This window comes from Malaya genurostris, chromosome 1, assembly GCF_030247185.1.
Source record: "Malaya genurostris strain Urasoe2022 chromosome 1, Malgen_1.1, whole genome shotgun sequence".
NCBI lineage: Eukaryota > Metazoa > Arthropoda > Insecta > Diptera > Culicidae > Malaya > Malaya genurostris.
This window is the reverse complement of record NC_080570.1, coordinates 142,927,567-142,946,241: the sequence shown is the minus strand read 5'-3', so window position 1 is coordinate 142,946,241 and position 18,675 is coordinate 142,927,567. Positions and strand designations below refer to the sequence as shown.

Below are 18,675 nucleotides of genomic sequence, written 5' to 3'. Positions count from 1 at the left end.
TCTAGGGTCTGCAAACCACAAATAGACGTCCAAAAATAAACTTGAATCATCGGCTTACTCTGGTAATAAGGGCCGATAGTATGCAAATGAAACATTTAAAAAAAGATCTCAGTTAAGCCCTACCGGCCTCTCCAACCCCGAATGTTGGAGTGTAATGCAATCAACATCTTATCTCATTTATCACATTCAGTAATGAAGCCAAAGATTGCGACACATATTTATGTTAAATTTTAGCGCTAATTAATCGTATCGGATGATGTTTGCAATACCGTGAAGCCCACCAACCATGGCAGGGATTCTACATTTCTTTAAAGTTCTAACACAAACATGCTTAGGGGAAGCTTTGAATTTTTTTTTCTAATGAAATTTTCATTATATTTCGCATTACTGCCTTACCTTAACGTGTAATTCACAGTGGTGTATGATAACTTGAATTCGTACAGCTTCCAAATATGAACCCTTATGGGGCCCCTACCGTTGTCGGGGTTTGGATTACAATTGCGTGGTTCACCCTATATAATTACATTATAATACCGAGAGTGAGAAGGGAAATGTTCTCAGCTTATCGACACATTCACATTATCTGATTATCATTGAATATCATTCCCAATATTTACACGAAAAAAAAACCACCCGAAACTTAGGTACAGTATTAAGCCGAAATTGTTTAACCGAACATTTGCGAACTTTCTATCACACTTCGTTCGCCTCACGCTGACGCAATTTTGCGTCCTTTTGAAATCGTTATTTGTTGTAAACGGAATTTACACCGAAACACACGGCGCCACACATACTGTTTGCGCCACGCACACGTGTACACACACAAGCACACATTAATTTAACTGAAATTTCGTCGTTATCTTTATGATACATCTAAATGTTCAACTTAAGCGATAATGCTTGCTTATTATTTTCTTTTTTTTTACGACACTATCCTTATATTTATTACTTTTATTTTCTGCGCACGTGCAACGAACATAATTTTTTTCTGTTTCGATCTGCAGCTTTCCATTTGATGAAAAAACACATGACGATGAACGCAGATGGAGAAAGGAAAAACGAAACTAAACCAACTAAATAACTTACGTTTAACGAGTTGTTCTCTCTCTTTACTTGTTTTTACATACTTCCACTAAAAAATAACAAGAAAATAGTAACAAATTGAAGGTACACTAGACGGCGTGCGTACGTACGTAGGTACGTACATGCGTTGAGATAGGCGAGGAAAGAATCTAAATCTAAATCTGAATGCAAATGAAAATGCAAATGCAAGTGTACAACAAGAAAGAAAAAGCGGGAAGCGCTCGGAACAAAACCAAAACCAAATCAAAACAAACAAGTGGAACAAGTTGTTGTCTTTTAACATTCGACCGGTTCTCGATTAGGCCCGATTTTGTCTCCTGTGAACATTGAACGCGATCTTGCGATTCGGAGGAGTTCGGGAGGAAAGCTGCGCATTTGCTTCCACAATTGGAACAATTGATTGGCTTGTTGATTAAGTGCTATGGGATGAGATTGAATGTGTTATATGATTATATAAAATTATGTGAATTATGTATGGTTTTTTTCCTTATCCTTTTCTTTTTTTTTCTCATTGCGGTTTAATATATGCGATTCTACCAAGCTCGATTTTCTTTCGATTGTTTTCTGCGTTTTCTTCTCTCATCTTTGTGAATGTTTAAAGAGGGGATAAAAGACTCGTATAAATACTGTATACTTGTTACTGTTCTGTTATCTAGTTAGTACAAATGTTTATTTAGGTCTCACTCGTTGTCGCGTTTTTATTTTTCTTGTTTTCACTACTCCCTAGAGTTATTTGCGTACTCTTTCTACCGGCTTCGTTTTTTTTGGTTTCCTTTCGGGCTCGCACGAACTATTGTATTTCGATGCCAGACAACTCGAGGCTCTCGAAATTGATTGTTTCGAAATTGATTGATTCGAACTATTATTTCATTTGTGTTTTTTTTCTTCAGTTATTGACATTTGAGTTTCAACATTTGACTGCAGTCGATCTACAAAACACGGATAGGAAAAAATAGCCTACTATGAGGCGAACTAAATTTGACACAGTAAAATGACACTTTTGTCATTTATGCTTGATGCGGATTCTACCACAAATTCTAGCCAGCCCGTTTCAGAGTAACTTAGACCCAACATTAGGCGTTGATAAACGAAAAATCGGGTCATTTTCGTAAGTAAAATGTTCGATTCGTTATTCGAAATTCGGGTAACGACAAACACTTCATCGAAAACAGAAGCTCTGAGCTGTGAACTGCAGCGGAACGTGGGACACGAATAATGATTTACTCAGTATTTAAATCCGAAAAATAACTTTGATTTTTTCAAAACGAAATATCAAAATAATCAATTCTTTCTCATTATAGAACGACTCGGTAAGAAATACAAAGCCGAATCACACAAAAATAGTAAACGAATTTCCAAAATATAGAATTATACGAAAAAATTTTCCGTAAAACGAACCAAAATTCGACTATCACACTATCATCCGGTTTCTTACCCAGTAGAGCTAGCCAGCCACAAACAAAAACCTTACAAACTAATTCAAATCTTTGCATCCTTTGTCGTCACCACCGCAGACCGCTTGTTGCGGCACCGAAGCGATACACCCCGCAGTCGTGGCACCTCGTCCACCGAGGGTCGTGTTTTGTTGTGACAGCTGCTGCTGTTGTTGACACTGGGTTCCATTGTGTCCCATCTTGTTGGAATAGTAGTCATGAGTTCCGCCGACCGTGTGCCTCCGTCGAATTGATCGATTACCCAACTGACGCCGGTGTCGTCCTCCGCCCGTTGCCGTGGGTGGCGGAGGATTAGTCGAAGGAGTCAGAATGATCTGCGGTCCAGGTGGTAAGTGTTGATGTTCCTGTCCGCAGCAACTGCTTTCGCTGTTCGGTACGGTTGTCGTCGTCGTCTGGCTGACGTCATGGATCTGTCTTCGCCGGTTAATGTTCTTGTCCGTTTTTTCGTCCTTGGTTAGCGATAGCCGCGAACGCACGTTCAGACTGTTTTGCACACTCACGCTGTTGTTGTTGTTGTTGTTCTGATGATTGTGCAGATTATTGTTGCAACACGGCATTCCCAGTGGCAGTGGACCTGCTCCGGGCACCGCCGCCGTGGCTACCGCATGTCCACAGCAACACTCGGAATTTTTATGATTTTTATAGTTCAGAGACAGCGATCGGTTCAGGTTAAACTTTCGCTCCAGATTATTTGCCTTCCGCTCCAGATTCGTCAGAATGCGATTCATCTTCTTTAGCACTTCCGTATCAATTCGGTAGGTAGCGGTCAGCTTTTCCCGCGGGTTGCTGGTCGTCGAAGTGTCCGTATCATCCGAACTGATCGAAATGTTGTTCACCTTGTCCTCTTCGTCTTCGTCCGGTGCTTCGTTGACCAGCGTAACGCAACTGTCGTTGGCGCTACCCGAATTTATGGTCGTCCCGCTGCTGTCCAACGATTGAACCGATTTGACCGAGTCATCTTGTGGACTGCCGTTACTGTTGTTGTTATTGTTATTATTGTTATTGCCACCACTACTGGTATTGTTGTTAACCAAATTACCGTTGCTGTTACTGGTGTCGGTGGATTTTGGAAAATTACCTTTGAACAAACGAAACATAAAATTATCAAAATTCAAAACAGATTCAACTTCGCAAGTGAATATTACCATTGCTACTACCGCTGTGCTGCCGCAGTGGCTTCGACCGGGGCTGAATGAGTGGCCGTTCCGGGGACTCGTCCGCGTATGGAATGTTTTCGCCTAGCGTCAATGGTCTCGAGTGGTGCGCCGATCGCCGCGTCGGTGTGGGATTCAACTCGCGACCGACGCCGATGATATCGGCACCGGGCGTTGCGGTGCTGTAACAGCTGCTGCTATTGTCGCAGTCACTTTCCAGGGTCGTTTCGGCCACATCCCGATCGGAATCGATTGACGAGGTACGCAGCGAGCGCAGTTTGTTGTCCAGCGTGATCGTGATCGTTTTGAGGGACATCGAACCTGATGATGAACCGGAAGAAAAAAAAAACGATTACATTTATTAATGTTAAAAGCAAGTACGGGTAGTAGCAACTCTTCAGGCGGTTAGAGATAACACGTTCAAGGAAATTAGGTTGTTTCAAGATTGAACGCACGAAAATGGTAGATTATGTATTTTGAAGTATGAAATTGCAGGCTTAAATCACATTTAAAGCAGGAGCTTTAGCGAAGAGACAGTAGTATAAAGATGAAATGGCCTTCATTTTTGAAGACCAGTTACTTGATTTTGCACACACATTGGAGCGATTAGTAGTGGGCCAACCTGCTGTAAAGGTCACATTTTGTTTAAAGAAGTTCACAAAAAAGTTAGAACAAAAATGGTGATTTTTTGCCACCCTACATATATTCTGAAAAAATTATGTAACTCAATCAAATGAAGAGATTAGAAGGTGGCTTCTTCAGGAAAGTTGTTCAGAATAAAATTTCCTACAACTTTGTGGTGAAGTGCAATAATTTTTGAATTCAATTAAGAAAGTTAGATTCCAGATGTCAATCCAAACATAGACCACCCTAATGATATTTTACATCAAAAGATGCGCCAGTTGAATACAAACAACTTTTGTGAAAACACCAACTGCACAAAAATATTTAATAGCGAAAGTAGTTTTATCTCGTTAATTTCCCGTTTCGGACCACTGCGCATTAGTTGACAGGTGGGCATTTAAAAGGAAAAAAAGTTTTTCTAACAATTTGTTATTTTAACTTTACCTTAAAATTTTGTCGTTGTCAAAAAAACCCTGCTCGAAAGCATATGGTAATTTTTGACAATTCGACGGTAATTTTCCGACACTGAACAACATCTTGCAACACAATTCAAAGTTCAGATCTTTAGCAAAAATTTCTTTGGTGTAATTTCTTTTTATACTTTCAGTCAAAGAAAATACCACAATAAAAAGATTCAATACATTTGTCGTTTTTCATTGAGAACACTCGTGGCGTGTTTTGCTCGATTCGTGCACTTTTCGTGCAGTCGGGCAATCAAAACAGGTGCACTGTGTTTCATTGATTTGCACCGCACGAAAAAAATGCACTTTCGAGGCAATTCGCGGGCAACTATTTTGCACCCGTTTTCTTTTCAGAGCAGCAAGCGTGCAAACCAGAGATGCCAGATATTTTCATAGAAAATCTGTATTCTTTGTATAAAAGATCTGTATTTATCTGTATTCAGTAATAACATTAATTCTTACAACAAAATGATGATAAAAGATGTTATTCCAATAGATTGGGGTTGTAGGATGGTAGATTTAATCAGTCAATTCAACGACGAAGTTTCATAGTTTTTTTTATCCACATTTGAATTGCAATTCCATATATTTATCTAGTTTGAAATTGATGACTTTATAATTTGACATGGAATTTCAACGCCCAATATGCAACGTCATGTCGGTTCATACAACTCTCAGTTTGAGAATAAAGTTTCATGATGCCATTACTTCCTTAAATAAAGTACTGTCTCTGAGCGTATTCAAAAAAATTATCTTTTCTGTTAGTTTTTTATTCATTTGGCTTCTCCAATATATGTTTTCACTCAGTCATTGAAAAAAAATTGAATATGAGTTCAAATTGGTTTCAAATTATAATATGAATGGATTTCACAGATTTTCATATTAATTTGTGATTTGTCCTTGATTGATAAACTTTTATATCGTCACTGGAAACAAATACTAAAAGATAGCTCAGACAGAAAAGTTAAATTTGTTTTTTCTTACTTTTTGTGACATCTGTATAAATCTGTATAAAATTTAGAAAATCTGTATAAAATCTGTACTCTGTATTAAATCTGTATGGGTATGTAAAAATCTGTATAATACAGATAAATCTGTATAAATGGCATCTCTGGTGCAAACCAAACTTTACAAAACCGTTTCTTTGATCAACTGTCAGGGCAAAACACTGGCACCGAGCGAGTGGAATCAATGAAAAACTACAATTGTCTAACGAAGGAAGTTCTTCTTACGTTTTCTGTTTGTAATTTTTCTACCACTTGATATCATTTTGTTTTCTGTGCAAAATAAGTCCAAATCATCTTTCAAAAGTAAACAAATCGAATGCTAATGAATGCTTCAAAATCTTACAATTTTGCCTAAAAATTCGGATTCTATAAAAATCTCAACTTTAGTAATACAAAGAACTATGAAGGGCGAAACTGTTATTCCATTTGTTTTCATAAGTATCGGCCTCCGTGTTCCATGATAACAAACAGGGCGGTACTTCCGTTGCAGGAAAAGAAAGGCGAAACATTTTTTTGTTGTTGCTATTTTAGATGGTTTCCGAGCTTCTCCCTACTGGAAATAGTAAATGAGACGATAAAACTACCCGTAAATTTGTCTTAGTCTCGGAAACCACGAAAAATGCACGAGGGCGTAACTTCATTATTCACACATCGAGCATAGAAGTAAACAAATCGAGAAAGAACGAAACTCTTTTTGTATTGATTAATTCAGTGGGATCTGGGAGAAAAGTGGAAAAATTTGCATGCATTTTAAAGATTAACCAACAGCATCGACTTATCAAAAATTGATCTGAGAATATACGAATATATTCTAAATAGGAATTGAAATCAAAGTCGAAACATTCATCGACGTTTTTCTTCATTTGCTGTCATAGTTAGTTTGGCCTTCCTTTGAAAAACAGTTCAAATACGATTTTTTAATTTTAGTTGTTTGACGTAAAGCCGCCATAACTAAGTTCAGTTTTTGAAATTGACTGAGCGGAAACATATATTGGAGAAGCCAAATGAATGAAAAACTAACAGAAAAGATGATTTTTTGGAAAAAGATACGCTCAGAAACAGGACTCGAACCTGCGTTCTTATGCATTCCGTGCATACGGGCTACCATTTCGCCACTCTGAATCATGTCTTAGTCACTCTAAAACGCCAGACAGACATAGTGCAGGGTCCGGCACTCGAAGTGTAACCAACTAAAAAGGCCATAAATTCAGTTTGGAAAATTACTTTTACTTAATTCAAAGTACAAAATGTGTAAAAATAATACAAAATTCAGAATCAATTCACTTTTGCTCGATATGACCACCTTTCGCCTTGACTTGATGACTTGAGAGAGTGAAGGAGTTGCTTCGTTTGGCCGAAAGCGGTCAATTTCCGAACATTGTATTTTCTGACGAGAAAATTTTTCCAATTGAGCAATTCATAAACTCTCAAAACGATAGGGTTTACTTGACCGACCGTTCATACGAGAATTTGAGTCATCGATTGGCCACCAGGAGGCAGCACCCGCAACAGATAATGGTTTGGGCCGCTGTAACCGCAGTTGGGCGCTTTCCAATCGTTTTCATCGAGCCTGGCGTCAAGGTAAATGCGACATATTATCGGGAAAGCAGTCTGGAGGTTGCTTTGAAGCCGTGGGCAGACAAACATCTCGGTGGCAGACCATGGACGTTTCAGCAGGACTCGGAACCGTCTCACAAAGCTCGAGTAAACCAAGAATGGCTGAAAAACAACGTTCCGAACTTCATCACGTCCACACAATGGCTCTCGAATTCACCAGATGCGAATCCAATGGATTATTCTCTTTGGGCCATTTTGGAGAGCAAAGTCCGAACTAAAAGATACACCAGTCTCGAGGCGCTGAAAAAAGTTATTGTCCGCGAGTGGGCCAAAATACCTGCAAGTCACATTCGGCCAAACGAAGCAACTCCTTCGCTCTCTCAAGTCATCAAGTCAAGGCAAAAGGTGGTCATATCGAGCAAAAGTGAATTGATTCTGAATTTTGTATTATTTTTACACATTTTGTACTTTGAATTAAGTAAAAGTAATTTTCCAAACTGAATTTATGGCCTTTTTAATTGGTTACACTTCGAGTGCCGGACCCTGTAGAACGTAGTTCAAATAATTTTCCATCCGTCAAACTTTCAAATGAGCCGCAATTTTAGTTAAATTTAACTATCCGATAAAAAAATAGCTGCTCGACTGTAGGGGCATATTTATGCCAGTTTTGAAATTTGAATCTGAAAATTATAACAAGAAAAACTGGCAGCCCTAGCAGTGTTTTACTCGTGTTTCAAAAGTCTCGGTTCATTTTTCATTGGGGCGTATAAGCAAGTGACAGTTTCTCTTTAATCACTCTCTCTTTCGAATCTTGTGATGTGATTAAAAAGATTTTCTTTTATTTCACTGCTCTGTTCGAAAGTCGAAAGTTTCGGGTATCATTTTTTGCAAAGACTGCTGATTGAAACTGCTTGGTAATTAATTGAAGAGAAAGTAAACAAAGAGAAACTGTTACTTGCTTATACACCCTAATGAAAAATCAACCGAGAAGTTGAAAATATAAAACGGTCTCGTATACTAGTTTCAAATTTGACAGTAGAACTGTTTGAATAAATAAATCTAGAATATTCTCAGTTCTATTATAGATTCAGTTTCAATTCTATTATAGATCTCCCATATAACACTTCCAGCTCCTGAATTTACTCTAAAATTTTAACTAAAAGTTAAAATAATTCGCGAGATAGTCCACGGTTGATCTACACGCTTATAAAAAGTTGGTCAGAGTTTGAGAGCTAGTTACTCAATTTCAAATAATACATGGAAACGTAAAAAAGTCAGTAGTTACATTATTAATGATAATGAATAACTTTTGCTCTAAATTTGAGTTCAACGTAAAAACTGATTTTTAGGTTACTATTTAGGAGATCAGTATAAAAGTCCTAAAAATCATTTGTAGCAACAGGTGCTATTTTCGGAATTTTTCTCTATAAAAACGTAATAGAATTGCTGAAAAACGGACCTTTGAACGGATCCTCGCAGACGCATAGTGTTATATACCATTCGACTCAACTCGGCGAGATCGGGAAATGTCTGTGTGTGTATGTATGTGTGTGTATGTGCGTGCACCTTCCAACGAATTTTTTACCGCTCTATTTTCTCAGAGATGGCTGAATCGATTTGAACACTTAGGCTTGTTTGAAAAGTTTCTATTGGGTCATTGATCAAGTTTGAAGATGAAATGACTGTCACTTCTGATTTCGGATATATAATAGTATAAGTGACGTAACCGACAAACAACGCTTTAGCTCTTACCGCTCAGTGTTTTCGTGATGGCTGAACCGATTTCCACAAAATTAGACTAGTTTGGAAACTACTATTGGTTCATTAAACTGGTTTGAAGTTGAAATGGCTGTCACTTACGGTTCCGGTGATATAATGGCATAAGTGATGTAAACGTCAAAAGTCGTTACCACTCAATCTTCTTGTATTTGAATTAGCCGGTATCAATCATTTCAGGCTCGTATTTTTACACCACTAGTTGGAATGAGAACAGGTTTTTGTTAGTGGGAATGTGTATTTTTATTTAGCTGTTTATCTGCTCTAAGTGACGGCCCCTTTATTTGCTATCCTGAAGGGAGAAATCTATTTCAATTGTTGACGGAACAATAGATAAACATAATAGGTTAAATACAAGTATTGAGTGTCAATTAGTCAATATTTGTTTTGCATGTCAATACAACATACTCTTTAATAGAGCCATTTTTACCCATATACATCGATTTAAATAAATTGAGTTACAATTACTCAATTGGCTTATGTACTAATGAATAAATGAGTAGATTTTACTCAAACATTAGAGTTGATCCACTTTTTCTGCATGAGTGGGATTTTACTAATTTATGAGTAACTTTTTTTTTAAACGCCTACAGCAAGAAATAGGCACCCGGGATACCAGGTGATTTTTTCAAGAATCCATCTATGATAATCACCTAAAAAAATAATGTGGCCGAGTTTTTGAGCTGAGTGACCGAAAATGTACAGTGAATCAAAAAATGATGCTTCGGAGAAACTACTCATTATCGCTGTGGTTACCCACTCACTTTAAGCTTGTTTTATTGGTCAATAACAGAGATGTCAGGTCTGCAAATCTGTAGAGTTGTCTGCAAATCTGCAAATTTGCAAACAATTTCAAATTAGGCTGCTTCGCGTTGCATCGAAGTGTTTACTATTGGAGAGAATTCCACAATACGGAAAGCCAGAAATGAATCGTGTGTTGCATTATAAAAGTTTCTTTCGTTAAATTATACAAATCCGAAATGAAATAATATATTCCAAAATTCTGTATGTTGCAGTTTGTGTGGCCGTTAAGACCGCCCATTTATGAAAAAGCTACAAACGGAATCACGTAAAAAGAAAACCCTTCACAAAAATAGCATCAGTATTGAATCAACCCGCATTGTGAGCAGTTCTGCTGCGGGACGTTCATAGTGCGAGTTTCGCTTGAAATAAGAGTGATTGCATCATCCAGCTGCTGGTCGTTTGCATTGAAGAAAAATACAACGGAAAGTAAGCAGTGACGGAGTATTTTTCATGAATCCGCTCTTCTAAGAACAACAAATATTTCCTAAGAGCTATAAGAATTACTTACGCTTTGAAATTTGCAAATCGGAAATGAAAATAAATTATATTGTTGGACTAGCGTCCTACTTCCTGGAATACAAACGTAATTTCCCGAAATCAAATGGAATTCCGGACTACAAAATTTAAAATGTTCTACGTCCAGCATCTTAAACATTCTACGTCAATCTCGAAGTTATGTCTCTGACATTATATACTCCAAGTTTTTCGTCTACCTTTTTTCGTAAAGCATTGCAAAATCGTCGTGGTTACATGTCTTGTCCGTATTGTGGGTTTGTTACACCGGAGCTATTGTTGCGCTTTTCTTTAGATGTGTCCGTACGTCAAAGTTTGTTCGGCCTAGAGGCCATTTTTGTCGCACAAACAAATTTTTCAAAAATCAATTTACGCGCACTTGGTGAATTTCGTCCAAAGTCAAAAATAAATTATGCCCAGGGTCTTGAATTCCTTTTTGTCTATATTTCTGAAATGTTTAGAACATAAAACACGAAAGAATTTCCTTTAACTTTCGCCAAGCATAAAAATAACAGAGCTTGAGATAAAAACTCTTCCGAGTGGCATCAACTTCCCACAGACTTCTAAAATATAACAACCACAACGAGAATCAATATAGAAATTTCATTGTGCAAAAAAAGTGATAAAATTACGAATACACTTTGGGAGTGGCCTAATCAAATATAAATTATCAATTTGGTTACAACTCATTGAAAAACAGACGGTTCTTGACAGATACTTCAAAAATTTCATGCCGATTCATGCTGAAAGATTTGATAGCAAGATGGTTCAAATTAAAACTAGTTTTGATCAGCCTTCATTCCAATGGAAAATCGGATCCCACCATTCGAGAGCCATAACTTCACTAATAAGCACTCATTGACTGAAACATTGTTGTTTACCAAAGAACAGCTTGAACAAAACAATGCGCATATCCCACGCATCGTTGAATTTTCGGTAATTAGATTCATAGTTAGTTGTACACACTTAAAACAATGTAAGGAAAATAAGGTAAAAATAGTACCCTGATACGTCTCTAGCATCAGGTATTACAGCACAATTTATGCATAATTTGAAATGCCGGAATACCAAATGCAGGATTACTTTCAAATACGACAGTTGTATCGATTCAAAAAGTGGTTTGGGACCTAGATCGATGAAAACGTTCACTGTTCATCTGAATCAATTACCCAGCATTATTTGGAAACGTTTCAAATCCTACATACTGCCGAGGAATTGAGACCGATTGATCGAGATCTATGACAGTTTTTCCAATGATTCAATTATCCTTGCTGATTTGATATCAACTGTAGATGCACGCTGTTAGTTATAAAGAAGGTAGAAAACACGAAAAAAATACACTCAATTTTATCACACAAGATCAGTAACAAACAACCAGATCGTGCGCTACGACGGCGCGAGGAAGGCAGCCCAGAAGCAAACTCAACTGCGCAAAATCCTATAAATACCTTCCGGGAATGGTTCGACGAATGTTCTTCGAATTCATCAAAATCGATATTTTTTTGTTATTGTTGTTACTGCTGTCGTTGTTATTACAAAGTAAGGAAATAATTCCATCGATTTTTCTTTCCACGAAAGAAAATCGAGAAATTCGATAGCAGACTACTAACTAGAAGACGAACGAACCTCACGAGTAATACCACGGATAATATCTTCGATAAACTGAAAAGAGGACAGTTGGATACGATTCTTGGATCGATCTGATGGATTGAGCTAGCTGAGTCCCACTTACCGTTATCAGCGAACGCACTGTCGTTGGAGTCCTCCTCCGAAGATCGGTTTAATACTGACGAATTATCATCGTTGCTCTGGCTGCTGTGGTGCCGGCTGTCCCCGCTGCCACTGCCCCCGCTATTATGGTGGTGATAGTAGTGATGATGATGGTGATGGTGCTGATGCACCAGATTCTCCTTCTGACTGTCGTCCGCATGAAGTGCACCGACGGATGCGGCCGCCCCCGGTGAAACACCGGCAAGCCGTTGCTGAGTTGACGTGACCGGTTCGGACTGAGCACCATCCTGATGGTGGTGGAGGTGGTGATGATGGTTTCCGTTGCGACCACCGACGCTGGCGGCACTGCTCGGATGTAGATATCGATGGTTCTGGTGTGGATTGTGGGACGCCCGTTCCTTCGATTCCGCTGACTGTGGAAAGGATTTTGAATTGTTACATTGGTTAGTTGTTTTTCTATTGCCGGTGCAGACAATCCATACCGTTGTACTATCCAGTGACAGGGTGTCCGGTGTTGTGGAAGACATGGTGCTCTTTCTTTGTGCCGTTCTTCGAATCTTTCTATTGGCCGCCTGTACGATCTGAGCCACGAAATGTGAGCTACTTTCCTTTGATGATTCTCTGAAGGCTGCGAAAGTGGAGAAAATCAGGTTAAAAATAAAGCGGATTTCTAGTCAGAGCCGAGCGAACTTACGTTCAATTTTAGAAACATTATCCAACAACAGCGATGCTGACGGTACTTCCAAACCCGAATCAACAGTAGTAGTTGATTGTTTCTCCACCACAATCGGCAATAGATCGTCTTCGAAGAAGTATTGATACTGTGTATGTGTGTTTGAAAAGAAAAAAAAACAAAAGGAAACAAAATTAGCTGCCAATCAATACAAATTTCAACAATTATTCAGCGGCATTCGCAACTCACATGAGTAATGAGCACTTCGACGATTTGGCACTGGTGTTTCATGTCCTTGACAGCCGTTTCCAGCGACTCATTGGCCGACCGCACCACCGACGGGCCGAACACGATGGCCAAGTTCCGAGGATCCATCAGATTGACCAGTGCGTTCGTGCTGACGGCGTGCAAATGGCGCATCAGGTGTTTCAGCGTTTCGTAGTTGTAGGTCGGAATGCGCTTCAGCAGTTGCTTCAGCTCGATCAGTCGCGCCTGGCCGGACAGCTTATCGGCACAGATGAAACTATGGTACAGTTCGTTCGGTAGCAGCGGCTCCGGCAGGTTCCGTATGAACGATTTCAGCAGCGAGGAAACCACGTTTACGTCCTCCCACTTCGGGTCTCTGAGTGTGACCTCATCCATGCCACGGTTGACCTGCTCGGTCAGTTGTGATATGGCAGCCGTGTTGCCCGGTATCCGATAGATTCCGATTACCCCCAGCCCCTTGGTTTCCACGATCCCGGTGCACTTGGCTAGCAGCAACGGCACGTACGGATTTTCATCCGACGGTGGACACAGTGGGAGGGGAACATTGATCGAAGCACCATCCGGTAGAAGCATTTCCGGGTGCTGCGCCCCCGGTGAACCCGGTTGACCTTGCATCTTCCGAAACTGCCGGGCAACGATCCCTTTCCAGGTTTTGGATTTCGGAGAACCCGTTTCCTTGTCGGAACTTTCCTTTCCGCTGTGGCTATTGGCGTTGGCTATCGCCGTCGGGGTGAGCATCGCCGCCGAGTTATGCTGCGGTGTCTTTCGGCTTTTGGTGACCGGCGATTGACCGGATGGAGATCGTGATCCCAGAGCATATTTGCGGTGGGATTTCGTGGATAGAACGGGAGAGAATTCATCATTGCCGGCTGTCGATTGAACGCTGGTCAGGGCGGCCACTCGCTGAGGCTCGGCCTGCTGACTACCGAAGTTGTTGATGTAATCCTGGAAGAAAAAAACATGGAAACGACTGTTATTGACATTGACAAATGAAACGGAAACTTAAAAAAAAAACACACAATCACTTCATGCAGTGAATAGGACAGAATCCGACCAATTTCTCGCTGAATGTTTTCCTGTTCACGGTCAACACTCAAGAAGGGCTCGTTCCGCTGATAATACTGCACTATTATAGGAGCCGTGAGAATTAAATCCATTCCGTTTTTTCGAAAGCACTGGGTCACATTACTTTTTCCCTGTAGCACTGAGATCTTATTATCGTGCGTTTTTACACACAAACACGAACGGTTTATTGACGATATTGGACAGCTTCATGAACTGATAAGAGGTTGACCGCTATCTAGAGCTAAGGAGGGATTGTTTAGATGCGAGCTATTTTTTTTTTCTTTTGAGTTATTTTTGGTCCCGCTCACTGTTATCGGACAGGCAATGACAATTTTTTTATTGTTCATTCGGTAAACCTAAAACAGTTCACAATTTTTTGATTGGCACTCGTCATTGATTTTTTAACAGACTCAATGACAGTGAATTCGAACAGATAAATTTCATCTCAAGGCGTTCCTCAAAAGAATATATACCTTGTTAACTCGCATATTTAGAGCCAGGTAAAAGTTTTAAATATCTTCAAGCTGGATTGAAAAAGTCTGTGAACTCGAAAAAAATATGCCCTCTATAACGACAGGAGCAAGAAATTGGTTTAGCGAGCAAAAAACTGCAACGATTAGAAAAATCTGTAAATTTTGACAAATGTCATGATTTTCGAAAGCCTGCAAAAAAAAATCATGTCGGTAGCTTACTTCACAAATCTGCAGACCTGGCATCTCCGAGCAAATGAAAGAGCTTTAGATTTATTTATGTTGTTTGCGCTTCAGAAAACTGAAACTGATCCAGGGTAGTTTCACAAAACGAAAACCTTTCACGAAACTGTGGTAGGTTCACACTTAGAAACGGTGAGTCAGGTTTGAAACTGACTCGATTTTCAGTTCAACGACGTTAAAACTAGGTTCGAGGTTGTCAAAAGGTGAGATAACTAAGTGCTCACAAGTTCATATGTGTCTATGATAACATTTGGTCAATAGAACGGCGTCGACTGGGTGCTATCGCCTTCTGCGTTAGTAGCAGAATGAGAGGGTGTGAATTGATTTGCATGTAATAAATCTTTTGAAACGAAATTATTGAAAATTCTTCAACTAGATCAAGTATTTCGCCTTGACGTCTTATTGCTGAAATGTTTTAAACCCCTTAATGCAACTCTCAATTGTCTACTCAACTTCTGCAGCAATCCTTGTAATTCATATATTAGCATTTTTCATATCATCCTTACATTTATCGCCGTATAAAGCAAAATACGTCTTATGACCAAGAGTAACTGTTTGGAAATGAATAATAATTCTATTATTATTATAAGTGTTTTACGCAGGACCATCTATAGAAAAAATATTCAGAAGTGTGCAATTCAAGGGTAGATTTGGCCGGTTCAGAAGACTGAAGGTTTGGAAGGTTTCGATACCATAAGAAAAGGAACATTGAATGAGTATTTGTAAGATTAGAAAACGTTAATTATTCATACAAAACTGAAAAACGTGAACTAAATACTCGTCGATTGCTTGCCAATTGCAAAGAATTGGAACCCTTCCATTGGATGCAAACATTTCATTTAAGCGAGGCTGGTCGATGGAACGGTAACCTCGGGACATTATTTGCTCTGTATACTAAATGGATTATCGGAATCCGATTAAGTCACCACCTCCCTGAGTCCTGGGCTAAAGTCATTTGCATGTATAAACAAAACACATGAAAACATCGTTTTTTCTGTAACTCGCTGCCAGACAGTGGGGCTTGAGCGCGCAACTAAATTCGCAACTAGGTGGAAACTGGCTTAGGTTTGGCATCAAACGAAAAAGACATTAGAAAGACGCAGCCCGCCTGGGTTCGATTCCCGACTCCCGCACTCAGGGTCAGTTATGAAATTGAAAATTTTTCACTTATCGCGCTGTAATACCGGCACCGGAAGCCGGATTTGGATCAACTTTTCAGGGACTTATTCGAAAATTTAAGACCTTTTATTTGCATCTTAGTTTGTAAAAATTGGTTGATAAATTTCCGAGAGAATTGATTACGTATTTGTCTCATTGATTCGCACATATTGCCTTGTAACTCCGGAATCGGAAGTCGGATCGAGATAAAACTCAATAGCGATATATGGGTCCCCATGTAAAATTTGAGCTAAATCGAAGATGGATAAGTGGTGCTGCCCGGTGGTTAAAGTTTGAAAACTTTCAATTTTGAAAAATCAGGGGGGGGGGGGGGGTCATAAAATTTCCAAAATCGAACAAATTTTTTTAAATGTCTTAGAATCGCATGAAACATTGACATTTTACATAAACAAATATTTGTTCGATTTCGGAAATTTCATGTAGGGGGTATATATCAAAATTTTCAAACTATAACCGTCGGGCGGCACAACTTACTCACATCCAGCGTTGCCATTATTTCAGATTTAGATTTCCAGATCGTTACGCTTTTGGCCCTTTTTTTATGCTCATTGAAAACGAAGCCCGGTCAAAATTTCCTTGTACATAGTTAGACACAGACAAATCCAGATAAATTTTTGAGTCAGAGACAGATTTTTGAAAAAATAACATAGCAACTCTGTCCACATCCAATTTAGCTCAAATAGGTACTTTTTGGGGAATTTAAATTTTTGAGCGCTACCTCATTCCGAAATTAGAGATGACCTTAAAATATTGCCACTTTAATGTACATGAACCATTTATCAGCCAATCAGATGAGTACTTCTGTGGCTCAGTCGATTAACGGACGTACTTTGTGACTCAATGATTCTCGGTTCAAGTTACCACTCTCGCTATCAGATTTTTTTTTATTCAAATGAATTTTATGTAAATATACTTGAACGTGAATATACGTGAACTGTGATGCCCCATTTATGTACATTTTATAAGATTTCGTCATTTGTTGTTGGTAGCGATTCCAGTTGACAGTTTCTCCCGGTTTGCAATTAATGTCGATGGTTGACCATGGTTGCCCTATTCCATTTTCATATAAATATTTTTTGTGAGATTACACATTTCATGCATTGCCAAGATATTCGGTATCAACAAAAAAATTTCTTCAACTGTGCGGTTTTGTTCTACGCGGATTTCCGAAATTGCGCGGTCTCAAATTCTCTCTCACGGATACGCAGTTTTTTTACGCTGTACGTATTTCACGCGTACTGAGATTTCTGAAATCGAAAAACTTGTTTTATGCTTGAAATCGAAAAACTTGTTTTATTAAATTCGATTTCAGAAATCTCAAAATTTCCCAGTGTAGATATCTCAAAAAAAAAGTTTTCGGGATAACCCAAAATCTTGACGTTTTATGTAACTCTAAGACATTTGACGTCAAAAACATTTTTTCGATCCCTGAAATTTCAAATTTTTTTCCAAAGAGTCGATTTTTTTCAATGAAAAAAAATTTCTAGATTAAACTAGTTTCAGACAATTCTAATACACTTGACATCAAAAACTGTTTTTTCGAATTTGCAGATCTCAAAATCTTTCCAAGTCATAGAAAGTCTATTTTTTCAAATAAAAAAAAATGGAGATGACACTAAATCTCGAGGTTTCATGCAATTGTAAGACTTTTGGTACTAAACAAAATTTCGATTTACATAGTCTATTGTTGGTCAAAATATAATGATTTTTGAAGATTTATTGAAGGCTCTAACAGCTATAGTCCTGGGATGTTCTTTGCTGTATCAGGCATACGTCTCCACATAACTCGGTCCATGGCTGCTCGTCGCCAGCCTCTCAAGGCACGGATGCTTCTGAGATCACCCTCCACTTGATCGATCCACCTTGCTCGCTGCGCTCCTCTTCTTCTTGTACCATTTTCACTGGGCTGTCGTCAGACATCCTTATGACATGCCCAGCCCATCGTAGACGTCTGATTTTAGCTGTCCATACGATAGGTGGTTCCCCTAGCAGCTGTTGCAATTCGTGATTCATACGCCGTCTTCCATGTGCACTCCGCCATAGATGGATCTCAGTACCTTTCTTTCGAAAACACTGAGGGCGCGTTGGTCCTCTGCCAACATAGTCCAGGTCTCGTGACTATGGAGAACAACCGGTCTAATAAGCGTTTTGTAGATGGTCAATTTCGTGCGGTGGCGTACTTTTCTCGATCGAAGGGTTTTTCTGAGTCCAAAGTAGGCACGATTCCCTGCCAAAATACGTCTCTGAATTTCTCTGCTGGTGTCAACTCGTCAACCACCTCGATATCGTCACCGTCTATCAATATTCGTGGTGGGAGGCGTAGTGTTTCTTCTCTAGAGCCTCTTCCTCTCATGTATTTTGTTTTTGACGCATTTATGGCCCGTCCGCGATACGCCTAGCTTCGACTTTCAGTCTGATGTAGGTTTCCGTCATCTTCTCAAGGTTACGTGTCACAATATCAATATCGTCAGCGAAGCCAAAAAGTTGTACGGACTTTCGGAAGATCGTGCCACTCGTGTCGATTCTCGATTTATTGAAACAAAGGTTATATTTTGAGTTAGTTAATGGACATAAAGTACGGCATATTACGTTCACATTTTGGGAATTGTTTCCA

The 18,675-nt window shown here is 39.2% G+C and overlaps 1 protein-coding gene across 7 annotated transcripts in view; it reads right to left on the bottom strand.

Annotated features, from left to right (window-relative positions):
• Nucleotides 1-1,749: 1,749 nt before the first annotated feature.
• LOC131425997 (uncharacterized) overlaps nt 1,750-18,675 on the bottom strand; it is a 399,851-nt gene continuing 382,925 nt past the window's right edge. For 6 of the 7 annotated variants that reach the window (XM_058588366.1, XM_058588368.1, XM_058588367.1 and 3 more), the window contains 6 exons: nt 13,087-14,049; nt 12,859-12,985; nt 12,647-12,792; nt 12,166-12,577; nt 3,683-4,012; nt 1,750-3,615 (listed from right to left, as the gene is read on the bottom strand). In XM_058588366.1, coding sequence (XP_058444349.1) covers nt 2,558-3,615; nt 3,683-4,012; nt 12,166-12,577; nt 12,647-12,792; nt 12,859-12,985; nt 13,087-14,049 — 3,036 coding nt within the window. In that variant the 3' untranslated portion in view covers nt 1,750-2,557. Of the gene's footprint in view, nt 3,616-3,682; nt 4,013-11,890; nt 12,096-12,165; nt 12,578-12,646; nt 12,793-12,858; nt 12,986-13,086; nt 14,050-18,675 lie in introns of those variants that run through there. The other variant, XM_058588372.1, reaches the window with a different exon arrangement.